Raw genomic sequence first — 26,898 nt, 5'->3', positions numbered from 1 at the left:
AAACCCAAACACGAAGGGTAAATATGACTTACTATCAATTACCATTGAAAACGATTTTTCCAAAAATGCCTTTCGCCAGCCATCGCAAGTCATATTTCAGGCAATTCGCTCAGGTGTGAGGGGGCCTTAACTTGGTTCTACATCCATGTAAGGGGTTATAGTACTCATGAACCTGTTCATCCAAGTAGTACTGTATTATAGGCTGTTTTTAGACTCGTGTTTAATTTAGGGTTTCATCCCAGGGGATTGTCTACGACTGTCCCTGCAGCGGCTGGCGTTCTTCTTGTACTTGAGCGTCATCTTGTGGTGATAGCTGTGGACAAAAAAATGAAGTCGATCACCGACTCAATATCCAAGCTGTACATTAAAAATAATGCGATCACAGGAAGGACACAAAAGACAAATATCATCTTCTTTTTCTTTTCATACCCCCCAAAAAACAACAACCCAGAACCAAACAAAACAAAACAAATCTTAGTCACATTCAAATAGCCGGGTACAAAATAAAAAAAACAAATTCAAGTCATTCCACTTGATACCTGGTATAGAATACACGATGTGACAACCAGCTGTAAAAAAACTAAATAATTTATGAAATAGATTCCAGCTTATACGGGATACATTTTTTTTTCTGACATGTAATCATCTTTATTCTTTGCTTACTTCTATAAATAACAAAATGTGGAGAACACAGATAAGATACCATACACATAGTTTGACAGAAGTAAATACCCTATGGGTAGGGAACAATGGACGTTTTTTGAACTTTTTTATTTGAAAAATCGAGCTGACAAGCCAAAATAATGCTACTTAAAAATACACCAAAATACATTGTTGTTGTAGATACATAAAGCATGCTGATTACAATGAATTCTTTCATATAGACATTATATCAAACTATTTCTATAAGGTCAAGGATTTATGATAATACACATAAACATAATGTTCATGAATATCTTACCTCGTGTCGATCACCTCTGCCCCTCCTTGATGGTATCTTGTTGCACAGGTCCTGGGCGATAATAATAATAATAATAATAGTGATAATGATAATAATAATAATGATAATAATAATGATAATAATAATAATAATAATAAAAGTAACGATAATAATAATGATAATAATAATAACAATGATAATGACATTCAATTATTTTTGGAAGGTGAACTTTCTTTAACACTCTATTTAATGAAATTTATACAATGCCTTTCCACGACCACGCATAGCACGAAAATGATGAAAGCATTTTCATTTTTTTTTAATCAATACATGCACATCCCAATATTTTGGAACGCGAAAAAAAAAGAAGAAATTACTCACATCGTATTTCTTTGTTGCCTCCTGCATTTGATGTCCCACTGCCCTCCACTGGAAGCAGATGACAGTGTGAGAAATGCAGACAAAAAAAAATGGTCGGGTGCATAATGTGTTGAAACAAAAGTCGTGAAAGTTGTTATGGAATGCATAAACAAGCAGTATATGGATAAAGCGAATTTGCTCCAGCCTCTGTATCCAAGTACGGTATTCCATCTCCAAGATCAAAATTGCGTATCTCTTGTTCTCTACTGAATTGAATTGAATTGAATTGAACAGGTTTTATTAAAAAATCATATCTGGCAGCCAAAGGCTGAATTGCACATGTTTTACAATCATAGCTATAAAAACAGACAGATTATTTCGGTGCTCTGTACAAACAATGACATAACGACATGATATAAAGAAAGAACAAATATTACAGTGGTCACATGTGGTAAATCACAAGAAGTGATCAATCTATGAGGGTACCAGCCCAATCAATTCTGAAATTGCTTTTACAAAAACGAAAAAAAAAGAGAACATAAAAAATATCCTGTCAACATGGCAGCACTGCTAAACACTGAATAAAAAAAAAATGAACTGATAGTGAAATCAGTGAGGGTACCAGCCCATCAATACTCAGATTACTTTTTCACAAAAAAAAAAACCCGAAGAAAGAAATGAGGAAAAAGGAAAAAAATTCACTGTCAACATATCATTACACAACTAGTCATTAAAAAATTCCATTACTATTTCATCTACATATATTAATTTTGATTTTAAAAAAATCACACCTACACATCACATTAATCACGTGTGCCAAATTTCAATAAAATAAACAATATTTCTGTCTTTTCTTTTAAACAATTATTATCATCATGACAGCTCATCCTTCAACATAAATAAAACATATCTTTTAGGTCTACATATCAAAAGACTATATCCATCAGAAAAAAAGAAACTATATCTCAAATCAAAATCTGAAATGAAAAAAGAGATCAACTCAATCCACACTCATTGTTTTTCTTTATAAAAAAAAATGCGGTTACTTGGAAGAGGATCTATTTAATGATTTAATTGCAAAGGCGTCCTAAAAAAAAACCAAACACTTGCCCTATTTTATTTGTCCAAGTTTGAATACTAGGAAACTTATATACTGCTAAGGCCTTATCAAGTCGTTGGAGGGAGGGTTTTCCCAGTTTGAAAAATTGTTCGCTTATCGACAGGAGAACAGGCTTGAGTCTATATAGGAAACATGCACGTAAATGTAGCTTGCTGTAACCGACATTATACCCTGTTTCTTGTGGTTCAGGATAAAATTCTTAATGAGATTACCATATGCTGGTATCCAGTTCAGGCCGATAAACTGGAGAAGCTGTGTCGCAACATATCCTTCCTATAGGATGGGGACCAGTGAGAGATGGGGAAAAATTTAATTGTTCATTGCCTTTACAACATTATTCAACGAGACTATCAGTGTGAGGACTTACTTTGTCATAGGACAGGGCGATGAAGACGATGTTGACAATCACGATGGCCACACCGAGCACGGCCATCCACACGATGTCGAATATCATAGCGCTGGAGCCATCATAGAACGCTGATACCGCAGCGTTCTGGACGACGACCAGACAAAGGAAGATCATGCACCACAGCACGTAGTAGTCCTAGGATTTGGGTGAGGGGGAAAAGGGGAAATAATTACGTAGTCTGTGTAATAAACGAGTATTCAATGTCTGTTTTATCATTCACATCACACCATGAAGTTACATCAGTTCTTGCAATTGTCTTCTATTATAGAGGGAGGTCTTCTGTATCCAGGGTAGTCTCTTCAGTGTTACACTATTCCACCAGAGGGCCTGCCATTATTGGTTCCATGACATTTTACTCCTGCGGCATTTGCTCTCACCATGGACCTACAATGTAGGTCCATGGTGAGAATCAAGCTCGGGCCATGCGTTTAGCAGCAGCCCGAGTCTTATCTACTTTGCCACAGCACCCCATCAATTTATGGCGATAAGAAGAGTGTGATTAAGGAGATCATTTACAAGTTTGAGTTCTTCTGAATAAAAGAAAATTATGAGGACAAAGGTGAGAACATCAAATGCCATTATTTTCACAAAGAAATTCTATTCACTTATTGTTGTTGTTCATTTTCCATCTGTGAAGATGGCTGGATAGCCCATATTCAGCTACACTAAGCTACACTATTAACATTCAGGTACAAATAAATGTCACATCAAATGATACATAAAGAGAAATGATACAATTTGACTGGTAGCTACAAACAGTCTAAATAATATGAATACGATTTCGGTTAATATTAGATACAAAACCTTTAGTTTTTGTTTCTGTTTTGAAATATTTATGTACTTTCTTTGCTTGCTTTAAAAATTAACAAAAATGGCGAAAATCTACTAATTACTTTTTACTTCTGGCAGATATTATAAAGTAGCCTACTTTGCATAAAAATAAACTACATCATTACACTTTTAGGTTTTCTGTAGAACTAAGAACATAAATACTTCTAGCGATTTGTGTGTGATACTGTGAGATGATTTCCTGAATTTGAGGAATTTATCTTTGTGTAACAACACGTGACATTCCCAAAACAAAATGTGTAATTGTTTCTGCGGATCTCGAACAAATCGTACAGAGGTCTGTCACGTGTCTGTGTTAGAGATGCCCATTGCAAAAAGTAATTCATTAACACCAATATTTCTGTGCATAATTTTATATTGAAAATAACACAGAATATAAAGACTTACGAGTAGCGTCTGGTACGACGTGTTGGGAAGACTCTGGGAGACCACGAATTTGAAAGCCACAGCTGTGAGAAGCAGGGTAAGAGTAACGCTCAATCGGTCCCCGGGCGCTTCCCAGTCCACGGCGAAGGATGTGAAGGCGAGCGGCGTTATGAGAAACTGAGGATGTGGATTATACGGGCAGAGGGAGGTCATCGGAACTGCGGAAGATGCTTACTCACGAAAGAAAGCAGACACATACTTCGACTCCCATCTCTCTCTGCAACTTGCTGCCTTATGGATATACGATCTTAATGTCCTTTTGCTGTATAAATATCCTCCTTTCTTACTATTACTCTTTCAGATTAGTTTAGAGCTCCTATGGCTCCATGGTTTACTTCACTTATCATAAAAACAAAGATATATTCAGTTTCAGTTTGTTATATTTTCTACTTGTGCAAAATAATGAGGTCACAGCAACAAACGCAACCATCGTCTCATCAAATTTGTGAGAAGAGTAATTAGGAGAGATTAATATAATCGAATTCAAAATCATACGAACACACAATCCAACGTATCTCAAGGCGCACAACTGGATGAGACCGTTATCGATAAGCACTTTGAGTGTTTCTGAACGATGTATATCATATCTTATAAGGCTCTCTTATATATATATATATATATATATATATATATATATATACATATATATATATACATATATATATATACATATATATATTTATATATATATATTAACTGAGAGAACATAGCACATATGAACAAATTGAAACTTTAAGTATCATTTAATATCATTTAGCCGAAGAGGACGAAACAAGGGGTATAATGATAAAATATGGCAACGAACATGCAAAAGCAAACAAGGCAATATACAATCGAAACATAATGTAGGATATCATTCAAGTATACAACACGTAAGCCCCCTAATAATCCTAAGGAAAATGAGCTTGTGTTTTTGATGATGGTTAAAATTATTGATATCTTGATATCATGACGTTGCGTACGTTTTTGTCGGTTTTCCTTTGTATTCAAAACAAAAATAATGCTCTTATCCCTTTACTTTCGATGTCAATACTATCAAGATTACATTTGTAACATTTTACATTGTACACTTTCAGCCCACAACTCTCAAATCCTGCTCTATCTTTTCATTCAAGCATATTCATAGTCACTGGTTAATCATTATGAGACGACCTAATGTTCGACAAAATTACTGTTCATGTTTCGTAGCACATTCTGCTATGCTGGTGCAGTGCGATTATCTTGAAATTGTCTGAATCATTAGCGTGATTTGTGTTGATATTGTCAACTAAATTCAACAGGTTCGCTGCGACTGCACTCTGGGAACGGTGGATATTCAATTGGAACTTTGACAGTTGCGCCCGACTTACCATGATCAGGGCTACATTCCACATGTAGTAACTGGGTTTTCTCTTCACGTTCAAGGTGATGTTGTAGAGGGGGTACTCGTTGACCGCCCCTGAGCTCATTATCTCTTCCTTCACTGGGGCCGCATTAACGTGCTGCATCAGCTCCCACTCTTGGTCTCCTGTTCGACCAACATCAGGGCGAGATATGAATTGTGAATTGCCACGGTGCTCAGTAACATAAACCTTCCAAGTATATCGAGTGGGATCAAGTACACTGTGCTACTATGATCATGTGAAAACTTGTACTTCAACATTCTATCATAATACCCTTTCGCTTTACTAAATTAGTAGAAAATCAGCAAATCAAATAATTTCATACCCTTTCGGGTAATATATTAGTAGAAAATCAGTAATCAAAATACTATAAAGACAATAAAGGTGAGGAAAATGAAAGGCAACGAAGACAAAGATTTATTCATAAGCCTATACAGACGTTAAATGAAGAGACAATAGGAAAATAAGAAGAAATAATAGGAAGAGTATAAGAGGGAACGAATGGATGGAAGGAAGAAATAACCATTTGGAGGAAAATGGGTAAAAATACACGAAGGAGGAGAAGGAGCGGGAGAAAAAGAGAATGATAGAAACAAGATAGAAGAAACAAACAAACGAATAATGGGACTCTTGTATGATTGTTCGGCCACCGAGAGTCAGCAAATAAAAAAAAAATCGTTCCTGCAGTGGCTCGCTAAAGGCAATAATCTTGTGGTGTGCATAGGATTTATGACCTTTTCCTTACCTGTAAAAGTAACCGTTCTGACGCTATCCTTCTGGGTCATATCTTTTCTGAACTCGATCACTTCCTTAGGCCAATCTGACATGAGTTCGATCGTCAGATTCTACAAATTTGCATCAAGAAAAGAAAAAAGCCTTATCACTTTGAATACCATCTGCACTATAATCAACTTTTCAAGTATGAGAGGTATCTTTATTCCTTGACCATAGACTGACACACTAGATGAACCTCATCCTCACTACAAAGAACGGCGAGCTTTTAGATCTGAGACACGGGGGAGCTTTAAGGGCCGTTCACATTGGAGCGGTTTTGCGGCAGCGGCAGCGGCGGCGGTTTGCCGCTAAACTCTGCCGCAGCGGCACGCTGTGCACACTGGAGCGGTTTGCCGCGCGTAATATGCAAATTAGATTGTTGCCCTTGGGCACCTGCAGTTTACTAGTAATCAATTGCATAATTATCATGCACATGTATACCGTGAATACATTCCCCATGGATCTGAGAATTTACAAAATCACTTTTCCAAAACGAAACAAACAATAAAGGAAATCAAGGATGCGTAACATGCAAGAAGACTATTGGACAATCAGTACTGGAATCTCAGCTTTTCAACTTTTTGATTTAAGAAAAAATCAACAAGGACTGTTCAAGGAAACTGCAAAATATTCCTTGCGATACTGATATGCACGCAGAAATTGTGCCGGACGACTGTCATGCATGTGCATATGGTGAGATGGACATACATAAAAGGTGCGCATCCAACACCACAATATCTCAAATATAAACTGCGAAGGTGACCTTGTATGTTTGCTTCGGTTTTTTTTTTTTTTTTTTTTTTTTTGGGGGGGGGGGGGGTTGTGTGTGTTGTGTTTGTTTGGTTTGGTTTGGTTTGTTTTTCTTTTTTTCTTTTTTTCTCTTTTTTTAATTACTAAGCATCCAAAGTAATAATGTCTTATCTTGCTTCGTGTTGATGTGAATATGGCTACTTTTTTTTTCTGGTGTTGGCAAAGTAGCCAACTGTATGAAAGATGAGCTCTTTAACAACAACCACCCCCCCCCCCCCAAAAAAAAAAAATAACAAACAAACAAACAAACAAAAACACAAACAACAACAAACAGCAACACACTTCTTTACTTGTCATTCCAATCTTTACCAATAAACTCTACAGATGGAATGTAAATGTTTGATTTGATATCTGACACACTTCATACTCTTTCTGGAAGAGTATAGGTGTAATTGTAGTTACAAAGGTGAGGGGAGTCACCGTCAAAAGGATATTCTGCCACGGATAAGTATTAGGTAATAGGCCTACCATTCACTCTCCTACTCAAACCTACTTGACCTACGTGTGTAGAGTATAATGTGGTTCACAACTGGACCATAATAAACTCGCCCACATACTCCTAGCTATGGGAAAACCAGGAAAGCATTTTTCACTCTCTAAAATGTGTGTGTTATGCATGGACGGCGGTTTTGCATCCTCTTAGACAAAAACAAAAAACAAAAACAAAAACCACACACACAAACAAACACTCTTTCATAATCACAGTTTGGATTTCAAATTCACACATCTGTATTAAACCATCAAATCTATGCTTTCAGAAATCTGGAAAGAATTTTAAGATACACTCGATTTCCAAGGGAACCACACAACTGTTGAATAGAGTGATTACCAAAAACCAACAGAGGTCAGTTTAATTTTAGGCAAGTTTTGTTGAATTGCACTAAATAATTTCTTCCATCAATTTAACCACCCAATGTAAATATTAGTTAGCAGGATTTTTAACCAACTTATGTTGGGAAATGATGAACATCACATGAAATACACACTGCTCCCTTAAAACCATCAAGCAATGCACATACAGTAATGCAAGCCACACATGTCAAATTTTAGCACTTGAGACACTAATTCAGGACAACTGTTACAATAACATACATTCTCATTTGATGTGATCTAATATGACAGTCAGTTGCTGAAATAAAGTACAGTGTATATGCATACTGTTCACATTTGCGAAGGGAAGCAATATTATTCTGTGTTTCAACACAGCTAGCACATTCACATGTAAAAGGAAAATTCACAAGATCTGACATTGTATGAGCAACTATGTAAATCTGAATGGATACACATGAGTTGTGAAAACAATATAGTAACAGATTTTGTGAATGATGAAAGTATGGTAATTAACAGCAATGTAATTTGCATCTTGGACCTATTTTCTATAAGCATAAATATTCTCATCTCTTACAACTGAAAAATAAATCAATTTAGTGCAAATTCCTGGCAGAAATGCATACATCACAACATAAGACAAATCAGTTGTTTACATTTCATCTTTCAAACCTCAAAAAGACCAATCTTTTTCAGCATTTAAAAAAAAAAAAAGGTATTATGTACATTTGTAGAACAGGAATAATAAAGGAGAGAATATGTTTGAGAGAAGAGAGCAGTACAGAGTTCATCAAATTAAGTGAGCAAGAAAGAGCTGATACATGGGGGTGGATGAGGCTTGGAATTTACAATGATTTGGACACGTACTGTAGTTACAAAGACAAAAACAAGAAAATCAAGATAAGCAAAGGAATACAACAAAAATGGTCACCTTAGAGCTTACATGGTTCAAATTAACATCTAGTCAGATTAACAAAATCATGTAACAAATAGAACAGCAACGTATTATGCATTTAATGCCATGATCTGATATGAGTTATCTGACATCATATACTAACTTAATGCAAGCACAATACAAACTGAGTGTTCAAGATTATACAATACATGTATAATACACACGACATGTATTCGATGCCACGTCAACATTTATAGATTTGGGTTTCAAGGTAAACTTGCAGCTTTCAAATATTGTAGTGACATGCATGAGGTACACTATAAAGTGCTTGCTCTACTGCCAATTATTTTACTTATTGCCCTGCAGCATAATACAATACAGCATCCATATTCCAATGTGAAATACACACATGTAACAGGTACTATGTAGGTAAGTGTGCATAGTGAAAAGGTGGAATTTTATCACATGTTTGAATAGTGTGTTAGCTACTGGCAATGCAAGGAATTCTTGTGTTGTGGGCCTGTATATGCAATCAGATTTCTCCCGAGTCGAGTTCTAACTGCGAAGTGATACACATTAGCCTGCCTTGTATGATAATCATGAAGAACTTGATCACTTCTTGCAAATATAGATGAAATTGCTTGGGGTACATCTTCACTACTCAAGTGATACATGAAGGATGCCAGTTAAAGACAATTATATGTCTTGTGTTTTCAAATTACCATTCACATTATAAAGACTGAAAGTAGTTTGATCCACAATATTTTGGTTAAATTTTCTATAGAATTTGTTTCATTAAAATGGCAGCACATTAATTGCACATTTACCTGTAATAGTGGCGACATAATTATGCCAAATTCTAGATCGACTGCTAAAAAAAGTAAGAGAGTTGTTGTAACTTGGGTTGGAACCAGGTGTAAAGCATGGTTAGCAACAATAGTGTTGACAGATATTTGGGCCAGGTGAGGTCATTTAGAACTAGTTTCTATGGCGATGTCACAGTTTGGTGCTCTATACATCCCTTGTCAACTTGTACACACTATGTGTGGGTGTGGTGTGTAATAATGGACTTAGCAGCTTATCAAGTCTTAGGTACTTGTCTACATAATCATAAGTAAAACTAACTCCTTGAAAAGTGAATACATGTTTCAAAGAAGCATTGACCACTAATAGTATCAATATAAACGTACCTTATCATTCATACCTGGTACAGGTGTATAGTCAAAAGACAACAATATCCAAATGGCAAATGGTTTGTGAAATAACATGGTCACTGTTATGAGGAGACCACAAAGGTCAGTGCCTATTTCCCTATATGTACTTCTCAACAAACTGCTGTTTATTATGCAGACTTGATACGGAAGGGTGGAGATGATAAATAAATGGTTGCATTATGGTTGACTCGACAAATTTAGAAAATAAGGGATGGATGCCAAAGTTACAAATCCTCCTTGTTTGTAAAGGAGTCCCTTTTAAAATGGTCTCACTGCCATGCAATGTGGCCAGCAGTTGAGATTTAGAACGAAGATCAACTTGAAGACAAGATCAGCTGCAGCCACAATGCCTTGACAAGACTGTGCCCTGTGCTCCACAACTGCAGATACATGTACCTGAAGAGGGTATAATTTGCTTTCTCCAATAAGAAGGATGAAGCGCTGTGACTGCGGATGTTCTGTGTCAACCACATATGAGCAGTTAGAATAGTCCTTCCTGGAAGAACGAAAAAAGCAAGCATATATGAAAACAGTGTAAACATTTTGAAGACATATTGATGTGCGTTATTTTCTTACGCCTTTATACACATGATATTTCCAGTAATTTTGTATCATATATTCACTAGCAACTCCAGCAAACTAGGAGCAAGAGTGACCAAGATCAGAAGGTCATGCTTTAAAGCTGAAGATCTACTATGCACATACAGGAGTGAGTCAAACATGATATCTGGAAAAAGGAGGCAAAATTGTTTCAGAAGGGGGAGGGGAGGTAGTACAGGCCTGTAAGAAAGCTACAAATCAGAACAGAACAATTCACACCTCTGGCTTTCATGGTGCTATTTGTTTGTTTGTATTTTTTTTTCAATGTCTAGCTTAATTACAAACCAGAACTATCTTGGCAAAGAAGTGTAACTTTGTCTAAAGTCAATTTTTTTGGGGGACCACCCCCCCCCCCAAAAAAAAAAATAAATAAATAAAAGTGACGGACAATTTTACATTCAAAGTTACATATGACTTGCATTTTTCATGTCCTCCGAAACTGATTAAATTGGCATGGGCCAATTACTTGACCTACATTGTAGGCACCTATGGTACACTATAATATACACTATTAAAATGATTGATTGGTCCATGCTTAATATTGTGATATCTGTCAAATGTATGGGATGTTGCCATACACATTATAAAGAAAGAGAAGAATCTACATGTACATTTCCCTGGAATGAAGGGGCAGGGTAAAGATTAAAAGATGTGCCTTCACAGAAATTTCACTCTTAAGTTCACTCTTTAGTTCCAGGTGACATACAAAATATGTACCTGTGTTGTAATTAGAATTATCAGGTATGGTACAATACATGTACCATCACTTCCAAAATAAAGTTGTTGTTTTTTCCTCCCACAGGAGTAAGGTCAAGTTCTGAACAATGATTATGGTATAAATGTACCTAGAATGTCAATCTTTTGAATAATGCACTTTCAGTAAAACTGAAACTCACAGCTTTCCAGTCAATGAGTGAGCTTGCATATCAAAGCCTGGTCAGGGATGCAGCCCACAGAACTCTTACACATAGAAGAATCACACCCATTCACAACCCGCTGAGCTCGGTGTCGCCACCGCGCGCCCCGGATGTGACGCCTCAGTGCACACGCCGCCATGTTGCTTAGCGGAACCTCCGCAGCTCCTCGCGAGTACGGTACGGTCAACTCACTGATCGGACAGTATGACAGCCGCTATAGCCCTTGATATTTACTTGAACTTGTAAACTGTCAAACTGGTACTTCTCAATCCAGCGTTAACCACAGATTCATGTACTCATTTGTGTTATTTATTTCACACTCTTCCCTGAAAGTTGTCTGTATTGAAACAGGTGTTTTTTCCCCTTTCGGATAGATCTATTTGACTTCGGAGACGTGATCTGCTTTGGTATAAAATAATCTAAGACGCGCGCCTGTCCTTGTCTGTGTTCTGCCATTTTTCTGATACCCCTCTCAACCCTATGTCTTGCATTTTTTCCCCTGCAATGATATTGTAGGAAGATGTGTGTTCGTGCTTTTGATTTTTCTCCCATTAAACAGGTCAAATTAAATTTCCAGTCAGTCCAGTTGTAAAAATGTATGATTTGTGGATATGATCATGTAATACATCTTCCCCATTTGACATATACTCGTTCAACATATTAGAAATTTGGAAGACAACATCACCTTATATATATATATTCCTGCTGTGATCATTATCATTAGTAGTGTGTAGTACATTGTACAATGTAGTTATCACTATTGCACATATAGGAAGCAATAGGCCTATAGGCATATATACACTGTATATCTGTATACATGAAATAACACAGAAATCGAGTTCATGCTAATCACCGACAATTTATTTCACCACACCAATTTTTGAGCGATTTGCAACAACACTTGAGAAGAGCGAATCGCTCAAATATTTGTGTGCTGTAAATAAATTGTTGGTGATCAACATGAACTTGGTTCCTGTTTTACTTTCGATATCATGATATTGCTGCACCAACATGTAGACTACCCGGTACTCAATCAATATACATGTATATATATATATATATATATATATATATATATATATATAATTATGTATGTATGTATATATATATATATATATTCATATTCATTTACATATATTATATATGTATATATGTATATATATATATATATATATGTTGATAAGGTAGTCCACGTGTTGGCAAGATAAAAAGATAAGTAACAAAGCTGCAACAAAGTTCATGCTGTATTCACCAACGGTTTATTTCTTCACACAAATTTTCGGGCGTCTCGCCGCCCTTTCTCAAGTGTTGATACTGAGAGAACAATAACAAAATTTTGTTATTGTTCTCTCAGTATCAACACTTGAGAAAGGGCGGCGAGACGCCCGAAAATTTGTGTGAAGAAATAAACCGTTGGTGAATACAGCATGAACTTTGTTGCAGCTTTGTTACTTATATATATATATATATATATATGTATTCACACACTCACACACACACATTACAAGCATGAACTCCTTTCAAGATTGTCTTCCCACAAAAAAAAAGGAAGTTAAAAATTTTCCTGATTTTTTACAATTTATTTGACATTTATCAAGGTCAAAGTTGATTGCTGAGAATCAACCACAGTACAGTGATATACCATTTGCTTGAAGTACACGTACCATTATCATACCTAATACGGCGGCTATAATCACAGGCAGTACATGCGTCAGGAACATATTATGCAAATGATAGGCAAGACCACCAGTGTCGCAAATTTGTGACAACTATTGTAATCACAAAACCAAATGCATATATACATCTATAATGGACATGCAATAGGGCAACAACATAAAATTCATGAATAATGAACACTGTCTAAGGCAATACATCAATATAGTGCACAACGCTCACTTGCCCTTGATAGCTTCAAGCGTGATTCAAAAAGAAAATCCTAATGAGTGTAAAAACGGACTATGGTATAGTATGAAAACATATTGTGTTGATCCGCATGCACTATGGCAATATAAATCTACGAATTGTGGACACTGAAAAGAACACCAAAGGCATTCCTGGCAACAGTATTAAAGGCAATACATTTGTAAATGTAAGATTTCACTTGTACTTGTTAGCTCAGCATGATTCAAAATTAAATCCTTAGTAATGAGTTTAACAAAAACTATCCCATACACTGTGTAGTATGAAAACATAATTTGGTAACAACATGTAAGCAAAACAAGTATCACAGCAAATGCCTGTATAATCAACTATCATGCAATATAGCAACAACATAAAATCCATAAATAATGAACACTGTCGGGCAAGAATATCAAATGCATTCTTGGCATAACAATATCAACTAAAGGCAATACATGAACATCTGTATAATGCAAGATTTCACACGCACCCGTTTGCTTCAAACGATATTCAAAGTGAAATCTAAAGAGTGTGAAAACATACTACACTGTATCTCAAAGTATGTACATGTAGGCAAAACAAGACAGTGTCACAAAATATGACAACTACATGTCTTGTATATCATGAAAGCAAATGCATGTACAATCACTTAGCATACAATATGGCAGCAAAATAGAACCATGAATAATGGACACTGGCAAGAATATCAACAAAAATATCAAAGGCAATACAATTTGTACTGTATAATCCATGATTTCACTTGCACTTGTTCGCTTCAAGCGCAATTCAAAATGAAATCCTTATGAATGTGAAAACATACTATGGTATAGTACGAAATGTTAACGTGGCAACAATATGTAGGCAAGACAAGTCTCGCAAATACATGTATGGCAAATATTGCATATTGCGAAAGCAATGTTTTATGAACATGCATTAAATTGGCAATGTGGCAACAACATAAAAATAAATCCATGAATAATGGACACTGTCTGGCAAGAATATGAAAGGCATTCTTGGCAATGATAACGAAGGCAATACATTCATATCCACATGTAGTGCAAAATTGCACTTGCTCTTGTTAGGTTAAGCACCATTTAAAATGAAATCCTGCAATATAGTTTGAAAGAACAGAAGTGAATGTGATAAAAATCTAAAATGGCAATAGACCTCAAAACGCTTTATCCTGGCGAGGAAAGCGCATTATTTAGATATCGCATTCTTCATCAGCGACCAGGATGCGATGTGATGGTCGATTAAAATCCGTTTCTGAAGCAGACATACACACAAGGGTATATGTCTGCTCCTGGTCGGACGGATTTCAAAACTAAAACTCAAATTTCAAACACCTATCATGCAAAATTAAAATTTGTTCTTCTGCATGTACCCTCATGAGATGTTGTGGAAAGTTGAATAAAGTTGGTACAGCATCTGCCCGCAGCCTTGTTATCTGGCCGGTGCGATCGAAGTACTTCTCTTCAAAGTGGTCAGAACACAAGGTAGAGTACCGGTATGGTTTTGGAATCCAGTGGTCTCTTCTCATGTTCACAATCCATTTCTTTGGCGAAGAGCAACACTCCTTCTTGGAAATCTAGGATTTTTAACACACAGAGAACATATGATACATGTGAAAATTATTACCATATCAGATTTGTATAGACCTCATATTCATAATCATAAAACATGTGTACCTACAATACAACTATGGCAAGCATGATGATGATTGCATGCATGGACATGGTCCATGGAAAGCTCCTGATAAGATTAATAACAAGGCACCGGCAGCTGACAGTTTATATCCAATATCACCCCTAACTTTGTTGTAAGAAGAGACTTACATGTCAGCGCAATAACAGTTAGTGAGTTACGCATCAGTCAGGTCTAGCTAATTCAGACAGAAGTAAAAATAAACAGATAAAGGTTACCAGAAATTGGGCAGAAACTAGAATCTACAGACTCAGTACTGACGTGACACTGACATTACCTAGTACAAAGTAAGTAATTTGAGTAATATACTAGAATAGTTAAATTTATTCAGTATTATCAATATCATTGGAACTTCAGTCTACCCTACAACTGTTCGTACTACTACTACTACTACTATTACTCTACTTTAATACTAGAGTACACAGTCAGTCTAGACAATCTAGTATCTAAACGACTGTAGTGTTGTCACTGACACTGACCCACCACTGGTACTGTGACTCTAGCTAGACAAGAATAAATCTACGCGTGAAGTTTACGCCTAAGCTCAAATTTACATAAATAGATAGTACTTTTTTTTTTTTTCATGTACAAAGCTGCTTGCCCCAACACACAACGTACAGAGTGTATAGCCCCAGGGCCTAAATTAGGCCTACTTGATTTTTTTTTATTTTGCATATTTTGGTAGTTGGTGGTAAACAGATATGTCGACGGCAAACACAAAATCCAGTGTCTGGGACTACCTTTGCTACTGCGCTCACAAGAAAGCCAACATACGACCGACCCGCCTAACTGTAACGTTACTTGGGGAATTAATTACTTGTTATTCTCATCATGGCTTGGTGTCAAACTTACCTGTTTCCAAATCCTTTTGTCAAGTGATTTGTGCAGTTTACAGCCGCACACTACGGCATTTTAATGCCTCGCTCAGGGTCAGAAAAACACGGTACAACATGCAGTCACTGTATGTGGATAGCGTCTGCTGGGATTTGCACGCAAAAAAGTTCCGCTAAGCAAAATGGCGGACGTCACGTGACAATGAGTCGAGCGACGGCGACAAAACGGGCGGCGAGTGATTCTTCTATGTGTAAGAGTTCTGTGATGCAGCCTCTTTTGCATGGTCTTTCCGCATTTGCTCAAAAGGTGGCAGCATATTCAGTCACTGTTTACCTGAGAGTAAATAATATTTTGATATACAAGTGATGTGTTGCAAATACAAATGATGTGATATATAAAGCATTAGAACGTTATTTCCTTGCATGAATAGGGGGAACTTTTTACTCAGCACAAAGAAAATGTAATAGACAGGTCTCTTTTAAAAAGTACCTTAGCCCTTCACTCCCATAACCAACACGACATGCAGGAATTGATTGCCTGAACTTTTGAAAACTGATTTTTGCTCTTGAATTGCTCATTTTGCAGTACAATGTAAGTGCTACTAATATGCCAGGTGCTTATATCAATGAAACTATTCATGAAAATATACATTTGGTATTGCTATCAACATGAATTAACGCACTGAATTACCTGCAGAACACAATACAGAGGGTCATCTTTCCTACCAAGGAACACAAAGGACTGGCACAGCCTTCCAGAAGAAGTAGTGGCTGCTTCAACCCTTGATACAATATGTCAAGGGACCAACCACTGCATCACTGGCATTTTTTTCCCCTTAAGAAGAATTGAAAATGAATGAGGGTACCACCTATCGGCACCCAGCTATGGATTTGCAGCTCATTTATTCCAGAAGTATAAAACAAATTGGCCTAAGTTTTTCCTCAAATTAGCTGTAAATACTGCAGTTTCAAATCTCATGACCGTTCTGTTGATTCTGAATCTCCGTTGTAAAATTATGCAATTTTAGTGTGTGCGATGCATTTTCTTCGCGAGGCTGAAAAAGGGTACCTCATGATCTGCACCCCTTCCCTCCATAGGTAATACATGTGAATTTCATAGTCATGCGTCGTTACTGAGTGGATGTGTAATTGAAACGTGTTTAGTTTATGTTGGTTTGATTTTCGTTTCTTCGTTACTGTTTTCATAGGTAATGGCACTTAATCCCATGCCTACCTTTTTGTTCTATACGCAAACAGCCATAATACGCAGGGTGTCGATGTACCCTGCCGATAGCTGGTACCCTTACCATACATTGAAGAAACTGTCTGATTGTGGGAAATGTGGGCATCTTTGGAAAGGCAAGACAAGATAATGCACATGCTTACCAGCTACAGTACAGTTACAGAAAGTGATTTTAAAACATTACCTTTAACTTGGTCAGACTCAGCCTGAGAGGATTTGATTCACTTTCTAATAAGATAAATCAGTCCTACTTCACTGCCTGTCTGATGATGCGAGACTGAACGCGAGTAAATGCAAGTAAATATAGTCTTTGTCATGCCAATGGACAAAGTTGTGGTTATGTGTATACCAGTGCGGTGGCAGTGTGGCAGTACAAAAAGTACATAGTACGTGACCTAGATCTCGGCCTATTGTTAGTATACCGGGTAGTCTAGATAGAGGCAGAGTCAATACCCAGAACGTAATACCTTTTAGGGCCTATATAGGTCTAGAAACTCTAGACTAGAGTCTAGAACTATGTCTAACGTTAACAGTACTATCAGAGTATGAGGCCTAGACTCAGTAAGAGGCTAGCTGTTTTTGTTGTTGTTGTTATTTGAATTTATTTGCCATTTATCATTCCCCGTAATTTACGCCAAATCTTTACTTATGAATAACTTAATTACTGTTAATTCCAAAATTTTCCCTAGGGCCTACATTATTTCAATTTTAGATCTATTAGAAATAATTCAAAAATACTCTATGATATCAAATAAATCTAATGTTAGACTTAGTGTCTAGTCTACTGAGAAGCATATTATAAATAGGTTGTCTACGCCTACGTACTAGACCTAGTACTAGTAACCTTTTTTTTTTTTTAAATGTGAGGATCTAGGCCCTGCCGCCTGCCTATCGGTAAACAATCGACCATACAAAAGTGTATGCGGTCCATTTATGGGAAGCCCTTCCCATCTATGGACCCCATACACATCACTGGTCATTTAGTAGGTGTGGGACTAGTCGGACAGTAGGAGTGCTCCTATGGGAAACTTGGGGTTCCTTATGTCCCCCCCCCCCCCACCAACTGGCACAAAACAAATCACTACTCCTCTTAACCAATAATATTAAACTAAATACCAAAGGCCATGCCAGCCAGGGTTATGTCTCAAAAGGAAGTCTTCCCATAAATGGCAAAACCTTTATTTAGTTCGTTATTAGTAAAAAAACAAAACAAAAACAAAACAGTAATCTATCTATCTTGCGCAAACTAGTGGGGGTGTGTGTGGGGGGGGGGGGGACATAAGGAACTCTTTCCCTCCCATGGACCTAGTACGTAGTAGTTCTAGATCTACTCTAGACTTCAAGGCTTTAGTACCATGTTGGCAGAATACTATATATATCAGACATAGATAGGCGTATATGGGACTGTGATATTGATAGATTGCTTTCTTTCGCTGGCGAGTCTGCGTCTATGGCAAAATACGTGGAAAGTTACAATCTGCAATGTCGCCCCTGCAAGAGAGTGACCGCTGTCATGGGTCGAAACAAATGGTAAAACCTTGAGAAAACCAAACGAGCAACTTACCATTTAGCCCGATTTCATCACCAATGGTCTCCAATTCGATATTTTCCTCAGGAGTGTTTTTGTGAACATAATTGAGTTTATTGTACAAAAGTTGTCTTTTCTGGAGGTCTTCGGTTCAGCTCTTCGATCGACGTGTTGTACCTTCGCGAGACTTTTATTTTCAAGCTAAAGTTTATGACCCCACCCACATTAAAACGTCACAAACTAGCTCTATTATGATTGGTCAACAGCAACCTCGCCGCAGCGGCAGACTAGAAAAATCGCTCAGCGGAGCGATTCGAGAAAACCGCTTGCGGTTGCCGCTCTGAAAAGTCGCCGCTACCGCTCCAGTGTGAACGGTTGTACGTGGACAACACGTGAGTGATTTTTGCGGCACACCGCTGCCGCTGCCGCTGCCGCAAAACCGCTCCAGTGTGAACGGCCCTTTAGACTTTCCCGACGGGAACATTCAGAGGGAGAAAAAACAAACAAAACTTACAAACATGTTCTACGCATGCGCACATTTGCTTATAAAAATCGATCTCGCGTCGTCTGAGTATTATGGACGGTGGGTCCTTTTTGCGTACGCTCAAATTCACATAGCAGAGAACTACTGGACACAATGATCATGGGGGCGCCATTTTACTTTGAACAGGCGGCGTCCTCGCGTAATCTAAATCTACCTTGCAACACAACGTAGGGAGAGACTGGGAGGAGAACGGCTAATGCAATCGTTGTCATAAATGTCCGCAAATCTGAAACTCCCTACGAATGTTTACGACGCGCCTCCTCCCTGGTTGGATAATTGAAACGGTTTGCTCACGCATTTATAGAACACCTCTCCCCCCCCCCCCCCTTCTTCTTTCCTAACAGCGTCATCTGAGCGTTTGCGTCGCAGATCTATAGCTCATTAATTGGGCGCCACAAATTACAATCAGCTGCATATTCCAAATGCGCATGCATAGACGACATTGCATGATCTCATTGATACACATGAAATCAAGGAAACCCTCCTTGGTAACAGTGAGACTGAGCACCAGGTGAATTATAATCTTAGTCACGTACAAGGGCACGAACGAAATAGTCTTTGCCCACTATTTTCAACTTTAAAAGTGTGTGTTGGTTCAAATATAGACAAGTACCCGTCGAACAGATTCAAAACTAACGCTAACACAAAATCTAAAACAAAAATAAGTAGGTCTATACAATTCTATGAACGTCCCTTTAAATACCGTATTGAGAACACTATATCCATTATAAAGCGTCATACCGTGCTACAACATTGCTTGTACTTCTACTATATCTATACTGTATGTACTAATACCGTATTGAGAACTATATCCATTATAAAGCGTGATACTATGTTACAACATTGCTTTGTACTTGTATCATATCTATAGCATACATAAAGCCGTTAAAATCAATTCATTATTCAAGTTCAGGATGAAGGCCGCTCCCGTTAAATGAAACGGGTGTGTTTGTCAACAAAAGTCACCGATAGATTTAGAAGCTTTTCCAACCCACCTGATAGTCGAAAGGGAAGTCTTTCAGCCTCATTTTAGACTTGAAGGTACCTCTCATCCTGATCGACAGCTGAGCGTCAGGAATCGGGTCTGTCTCGTCAACGCGCGAAGACCTGAGTCCCACGCGGTGCTTCACCTCTTTCTTGTCAATGCTGACGGCGTTGGAGAAACAGATTCGGGGGTCCCATTGTTCACTCCAGTCTATCTCCTGTAGGGATACAAGTCAATCAGAAAGCACATCGGTTTTATGTTTTATTTTCATAATAACCATTATATTCCTGTATGCTGAGTTTTATATTGCTACAAAATTATACTCCTGCGAATAGATGCGTTGAAGTTTCACTAATCTTTCCTTTTATAAACACATTAATAAAAGATGATTCGAACGTTTCCACGTAGTTGACTATCAAATGAACACACTGTGAACACCCTGTGGGGCACTGTGTTCTTTCCAGTAGGGATGATATACTGAGTACTCACGTCATCGTTGAGCCCCCTGATGCTTGGTTCCTTCCACTTGACGGTGAGGGTGAGCTCGCATTTGAATTCCTCGCTCACCGTGTCGATGTCGCCTACGGTGATGATGTTTACTCGGATTCGAGCATCAACCTAGAGATCAAAGACACAGCAAAGGAATAAAAATGACAGAAAAGGCGTTAGGAAACTAATCCTTTCCTCCATAATCATGCGGACACTTTGATAGAGCGAACAATGTAATCACAAGCGATTTCGACTTCCCATTGTAAACTACATGCGATAGTCTGAATACCTGATTTATATGCTTATGGTGTTTGTTTGTTGCAATTAAAGCTTACTTAAAACACATCTAAATCCTTTCACACGGTTTCACAAGACATTTCTGCAGCATTTGAAATGAAAGCAACAAATCACATCAACGAGTGGCATCGGGTTAGAATTTGGCTCATTAAACACACATTATTATTGATGATTTATACCTCATGTGTATGCTTGTTTTGGCTTCATCAATTATATCTCCTTAGACGAGTATTAACGTCTCTTGAAAGTGAAGAAGTAGGGTAATACTGTATTTCTGTACTTTAGATCATTACTACAGCCGTTTCCTCTTTGTTACCACTGACAGATTCGTATGACGTGAGTACCACTGCAGTCATGGCATCGCTTGCAAAGCTATTAACGGACATCATGCATATAGAAATATATATTGTATGTAAAAATATTATTCAAGAATCAATATTTGATTCTCAATCAAATCTACAATCTACAGGGATGACAGAGGGGAAAAAAAATCAGTTTCTCATATTTTGCAACTCACTATACCTCCACCCCCTCTGTTTCTCTCTCTCTCTCTGTACCAGGTGGCAATCCAAGTGCAATTGAAAGTAATGTAGTTTATGCATGCCTATGTTCTTCTTGTCCCAGTCGAAAAGCCAGTAGAAACCAGTAGAAACCAATAAGCATTTTAACTGGTCTTTAGTGGTTGTGACTGGTCTTAACTGGTTTCAACCAGAAGGCAACTCCTAACTTTCCAGTAACAAAACAAGCAATTCTAATTGAAACCAGTTGATACCAGTTGAAGTCGTACTAGTACCAGTTGATACCAGTTTAATCATACTGGTGCCAGTTTATACCAGTTGAAGTTGCACTGCTCATCTGTTGAAACTATAGTAAAAGTCTACTGGTGGCCAGCTGATACCACTTCAAGTATCACTCTTTACCAGTTGATAACAACTGAAGTTTACTGGTCTATAAGTTGATATCAGTTGAAGTCCCCAGTTGATACTAGTTTAAGTCTCAATGTGTACCACGGTACCACTTGATACCCATTGCAATCTACTGGTACAAGGTGACAAGCTGATACCACTTGAAGTCTGACTGGTACCACTTTATACCAGTTGAAGTTGCACTGATTACCGGTTGGAACCAGTACAAGTCTACTGGTGGCCAGTTGATACCAGTTCAAGTATCGTTTACGGCCCGTTAACGATCGGCCCGACACTGTACAGGCATGCTAACCTGGAAACACTGAACTGCACATTGTGTACTTTATAGTCATGAGACCATTCTTAAGAATAAATAATTAAATAATTTTAACACAAAAATAGATATACATGTGCTCTTAAATGAATCCCACAAGGATCGGAACAATCATTCCCCCAGCATTCCCACTGATTCCCACTGATTAATTACTACCCATCCCCTTTAAGTCTCAATGGGTATCACGGTGCCACGTACGTTATACCAATTGCAATCTACTGGTACAATTAAGCCGATACCATATAGTTGAAGTCTAACCGGTACCAGTTGATACCAGTTCAAGTCTACTTTTTGAATTCGATCAGTTCATCAAACTGACTTATGAATTAAACAAAACTTAGTTAAAACATCAAATTAAGAAGTAAAGAAAACAAAATAAAACAAAACATTTGACATGATTGAACTTGGACTCTTGATGATTTCAATACATCTGGAACTAATTCAAGTCAGTTGACACTTTAACTGACAGACTGGACTGTGGACCAGTTTGTGTGTGTTTGTATGGGAGTGTGTGTGTGTTCGCGTACGTGTGTGTGTCGTGTGTGTTGTGTTTGTGTGCAAACAGTTTGTTGACACAATCTGAAACCCATGTACCTGACTGGACTTGCTTACCACTTCATTCCTGATTAAAACCCACTAACTAAAACATTGACACTCTGATACCAGCTGACTCCAGATGGCTTCTATTGGTTTCTGCTGGTTCTATTTCTCATGAATATTCATAAGTTATTCAAATTCTATTTGTGGAAAAGATAAAAGATTGTTGAATTTAATGTTTCTTTATGATTTCAATAAGCTCTGAAATTTACTAGAAATTTATCTACTTGGTAACCATGCCTTAAAGCATTACAATTAAATGCCCCTTTACATTACAACTAAACGCCGGTAAGGATCTGCCCACCTGCGTCGGCGGGCGGGTCCTCAACCCGACGCAGGAGTATATAGGCACGCGACATCTTTTCCTAAAAACCTGTCCCCTTTCTGCTTCTGTAGACATAGGTCCCTACTCAGCAAAAAAAGAAAGTAAATACTTTTCCGAGGTCATATTTTTATAGAAGATTTATAAGAAAATAGATTTATTATATACCGTAAAACGGTAATTTAATTGGCTATCATGTTAATAGGTTTATCAAAAATAAAACTTCACGCATGGGTGAGCACTTTCGTTTTTGTCCTCCAAGGCACAAAGTTAAAAATTGCAAACTTTTTCTTTCATTTGCAAATGCCCTTCACGATAACATTGACAACAAAAGACCAGTTTAACACAATGAGAGACATGAATGAAATAGCAAAATATCTCTTTATAACCTCTAAGAAAAGCAAAGTTGGATACTAAAGGGGGAAAATAAGAATTTTCTGTCAATTCAAACTTCAAATGATACAGGAAATAATAAGCATAAAGATGATTAAATGAGAAGAATGTCTTTATTCATTTCTTTTAATCTTCTGATTTAAGAATTCATGAGACAAATTCAAGAACCAAACATTATTTACAATTTCCTAATTTGAAAAAAAAGCTCAAATTTCTACCATTTTTACTTCTTCTCTTATTTCATATGAATATGAATTTGACATAAGATTCTTTATTTTCCTCCATTATTCTTAGCCTTCATTGATCATTTGTCCTTTAAAGATATCATAGAGAACAAAAAATGTAATGTTTATTTTTCCATTTTTCATGTGTTTTTTTTTTTCGTTTTGTGTGAAATTTGTTGTTTGTTCTCATTGTTCTATAATGGGAGAGCACAAACGCACGAATGACAGCTTGTTCAGTTTTGCAACTTTAACTTTTGTGCCCTGGAAGAGAAAAACAAAGGTGTTCACTCGTGCGTAAAGTTTCCCTTTTTGGTGACCTACCAGGTTGATAGCCAAATGAATTACATTTAATATGGTATATGATAGATTAGCTTTCAGCCAAATATTCTCTGAGAAATATAAACTTGAAAAAAGCGTTTACTTTCTTTTTTTTTTTTGCTGAGTGTATCTCATTTGTAAATATCAACAATAAACATGATAAGATTTCTGTGAATAATTAGAAGTAGTGTAGGTTTTAAAATTGAATTTAAGTGAAATAAATATATTTTTTCGAGCAAATTGCCCAACCGGCAGAGAGCTCCACAAATCTAAAAGGAAACCAACATCCCCTTTGTAAGTGAATGAAATATCCCTGGTACTAAGTAGGCTAAGCCTAGATATACTTAGGTTAGATATTATTGAAAGGTTTTGAAAGGTTTATTTATTCATATCACATCTCGTAGCCCGAGGAGTAAATTGGATATGATATTACATAAAATATATACATGCAAATTCAAACATTCAGAATAAAGCATTTGCAAGTGTGATAGAAAATGAGTGGGAAAATATCATAAGTACACAAATCAATAAGTTGAGCATTATCCGATATATATCATGCAAGATAAGAACATATTCCACATTTGTCAAAACAAGCGGAACTATATAAAAATTACTGTGACGACTGGTTTGCTTCTACTCCAATAAAAATACAAAACATCATACACAAGACATCAGGTTTGCAAAACCTACAAAACCCCGTGACCCACATTCTTCTTTAAACATCATCCAAACAACAACATTAACAATGTCTTGACATACGTATGTTCTGGTAAGCACCCTTACATCAATATAATTCAACACAGGACTAATTTTGTAAACTGGATCCCAGTTGATACCAGTTGATACCAGTTGATTCCAGTTGGACGAATACCAGTTTAATGGATACCAGTTGATACCAGTTGATTCTAGTCGCACATTCCAATTTCCATATTGAAATCAGTTGCCTTTGGAATCAACTGGTACTCGTACCAGTTGCCAACTGGTTTTTCGCCTCCCATTTTTTTTTTTTTTGGGGGGGGGGGGGTAGCTGATTAAACCTGAATTCTATCTCAGTAATAATTGCATAAGCGCTGGTGTTATGCTATACCTTATAGGTATTAGTAGGGTTCATTTTACGGAACATCTTGTTACTGACTTACATTATAACGTACGGAAACGCAGGGAAGCTTGCAATTATTCTCTGATTATTTCTTGTGCGCGGAAATTTACGGGTACCTTTAATGAATGGAATTATGAGTCACAGGACGTGTTCAAAGGGCTGGGTGCCTTGCACACGATTATTGTGCCTCTTTGCCAATAACATGACATTTAAAAGTGAAGTAACGTTGGGAAATCCCGACATCCATCCACCCCCCCCCCCTCCCCCTTTCGAAAGCGTAACTATAATGTAATGTTGCCCGCCTGCCCGTGACGGGTGATTGTAAAATGAGACCACACGCAATTCAAAAGATCCACAATTAATTGCTCACTGAAACATGTAATTTGATATTCACTTGGTATATCGAGCAGGTGCTATGCGAAAGTGAACAATGCCGTGTATCTTTTTCCCCAGTCCTATTCGATCAGTTTTAAACTGTCAATTTATATGATTCTACGACATGCGATCAAAGTCCATCTATACATGTAGATACGTTTGAAGGTGTGTCTCTGTGCAATTTCATGAAGAGCAGGAAAGGTTTCAGACCTTATACAGTCATCAGAAGAAATTGTACAGATGTATGCCGGGTACATGATATTGTCTTTTCTGACCCTGTTAAAGAACGGATGACTTAATATAAGAAGACCCATATTCTACAAATCACAAGGAACGAAAACAAATCGGTGTTATCAATCCTCCGTTCAGGTATCTCTTCATGACATACTTACAACATCAGTGTATGGGGGCAGATCATGCAAAATGAGAATGTTATCGAGAGATACAGAGGGATATGGAGGGATATTGAGATAAGAAGTGTGAATGAATTCATTTAATCCATTATGCGTCTGAAGGGAAGTCAAAATAACTGTTTCAATGAGGCCAGTGAATGAGGGTGCAAAGAATAAACAAGTCATCATAAAAAGATTCGAACGAGAGGAGATATTCATAAGAAATTGTTGCTCTTCTGAAAATTCTAGATTACCATAATCAGTAAATATAATCGTCATTTGCATTTTGTGAAAAAAGGACACTTTAGATTTCGAAGCTATTAGTTGATTAGATAGCTTTAAAAGCCAAGGGTTGTTTTTAACCAAAGTAACAACAGAACATTTAATCATTGACATACTTAATTACCATTATATGAATCCCTCATTGTTCAAAAGTAGGCAACAGGACATACAAAGACATTTTCATTCAAGGATTGGCACTATATAACTATACATAACTATACCATAAATGAACTTGATTGAACGTTTTAGTCTAGATCCTCTATCGTTGCCCTATAATCAATCACAACATTGAAATATGGAAGAACAGTGAGTTGTATGGTGAAGGAATGTGGCGAGAAGAGTTCTTGCCATTATTTAGAGGATAATCAACGAAACTATGTTGTAATCAACCGTATACTCATACTATCATCAGCGTCATATATAGTGCCTAGTGCCTTTGCAATTCTAATCGTCTGACCACACAAGCAATTATGTAGAGTTACCTTCATGCCGTCGTCTCTCTTCTTGTGAGCCACCTCATCCGGTCTCAAGTTCTCCTCAATCTTCTTCAAAAGCTTCTCCATATTTGCCATGGATGCCTGCATTTCCTCTAGACTGGATGTCGACGCCAT

General features: G+C 37.2%; 1 protein-coding gene across 1 annotated transcript; it reads right to left on the bottom strand.

Annotated features, from left to right (window-relative positions):
• Positions 1-202: 202 nt before the first annotated feature.
• Positions 203-26,898, bottom strand: LOC139727522 (cys-loop ligand-gated ion channel-like). Its single transcript, XM_071638495.1, has 10 exons — positions 26,770-26,898; positions 20,750-20,878; positions 20,271-20,477; positions 6,232-6,331; positions 5,454-5,611; positions 4,066-4,221; positions 2,788-2,964; positions 1,322-1,369; positions 962-1,012; positions 203-313 (listed from the first exon to the last, which is right to left on the bottom strand). Exons 1-10 carry the CDS (start codon positions 26,896-26,898, stop codon positions 251-253), a joined length of 1,218 nt encoding a protein of 405 aa, XP_071494596.1. The 3' UTR covers positions 203-250.

This window comes from Diadema antillarum, unplaced genomic scaffold (assembly GCF_040938485.1).
Source record: "Diadema antillarum isolate AM-2024a unplaced genomic scaffold, OU_Dant_1.0 seq00000135_RagTag, whole genome shotgun sequence".
In the NCBI taxonomy this organism is placed as follows: Eukaryota; Metazoa; Echinodermata; class Echinoidea; order Diadematoida; family Diadematidae; genus Diadema; species Diadema antillarum.
This window is presented reverse-complemented; position numbering and strand designations above follow the sequence as displayed.

Excerpts from the sequence above, each read along its gene's own strand:
- LOC139727522 (XM_071638495.1), bottom strand. The coding sequence starts at position 26,898 with ATGGCGTCGACATCCAGTCTAGAGGAAATGCAGGCATCCATGGCAAAT. Across the intron at positions 20,478-20,749 it reads TCAGGGGGCTCAACGATGAC|GAGATAGACTGGAGTGAACA; the intron begins GTGAGTACTCAG and ends GTATCCCTACAG. Across the intron at positions 5,612-6,231 it reads CAGAACGGTTACTTTTACAG|GAGACCAAGAGTGGGAGCTG; the intron begins GTAAGGAAAAGG and ends TTGGTCGAACAG.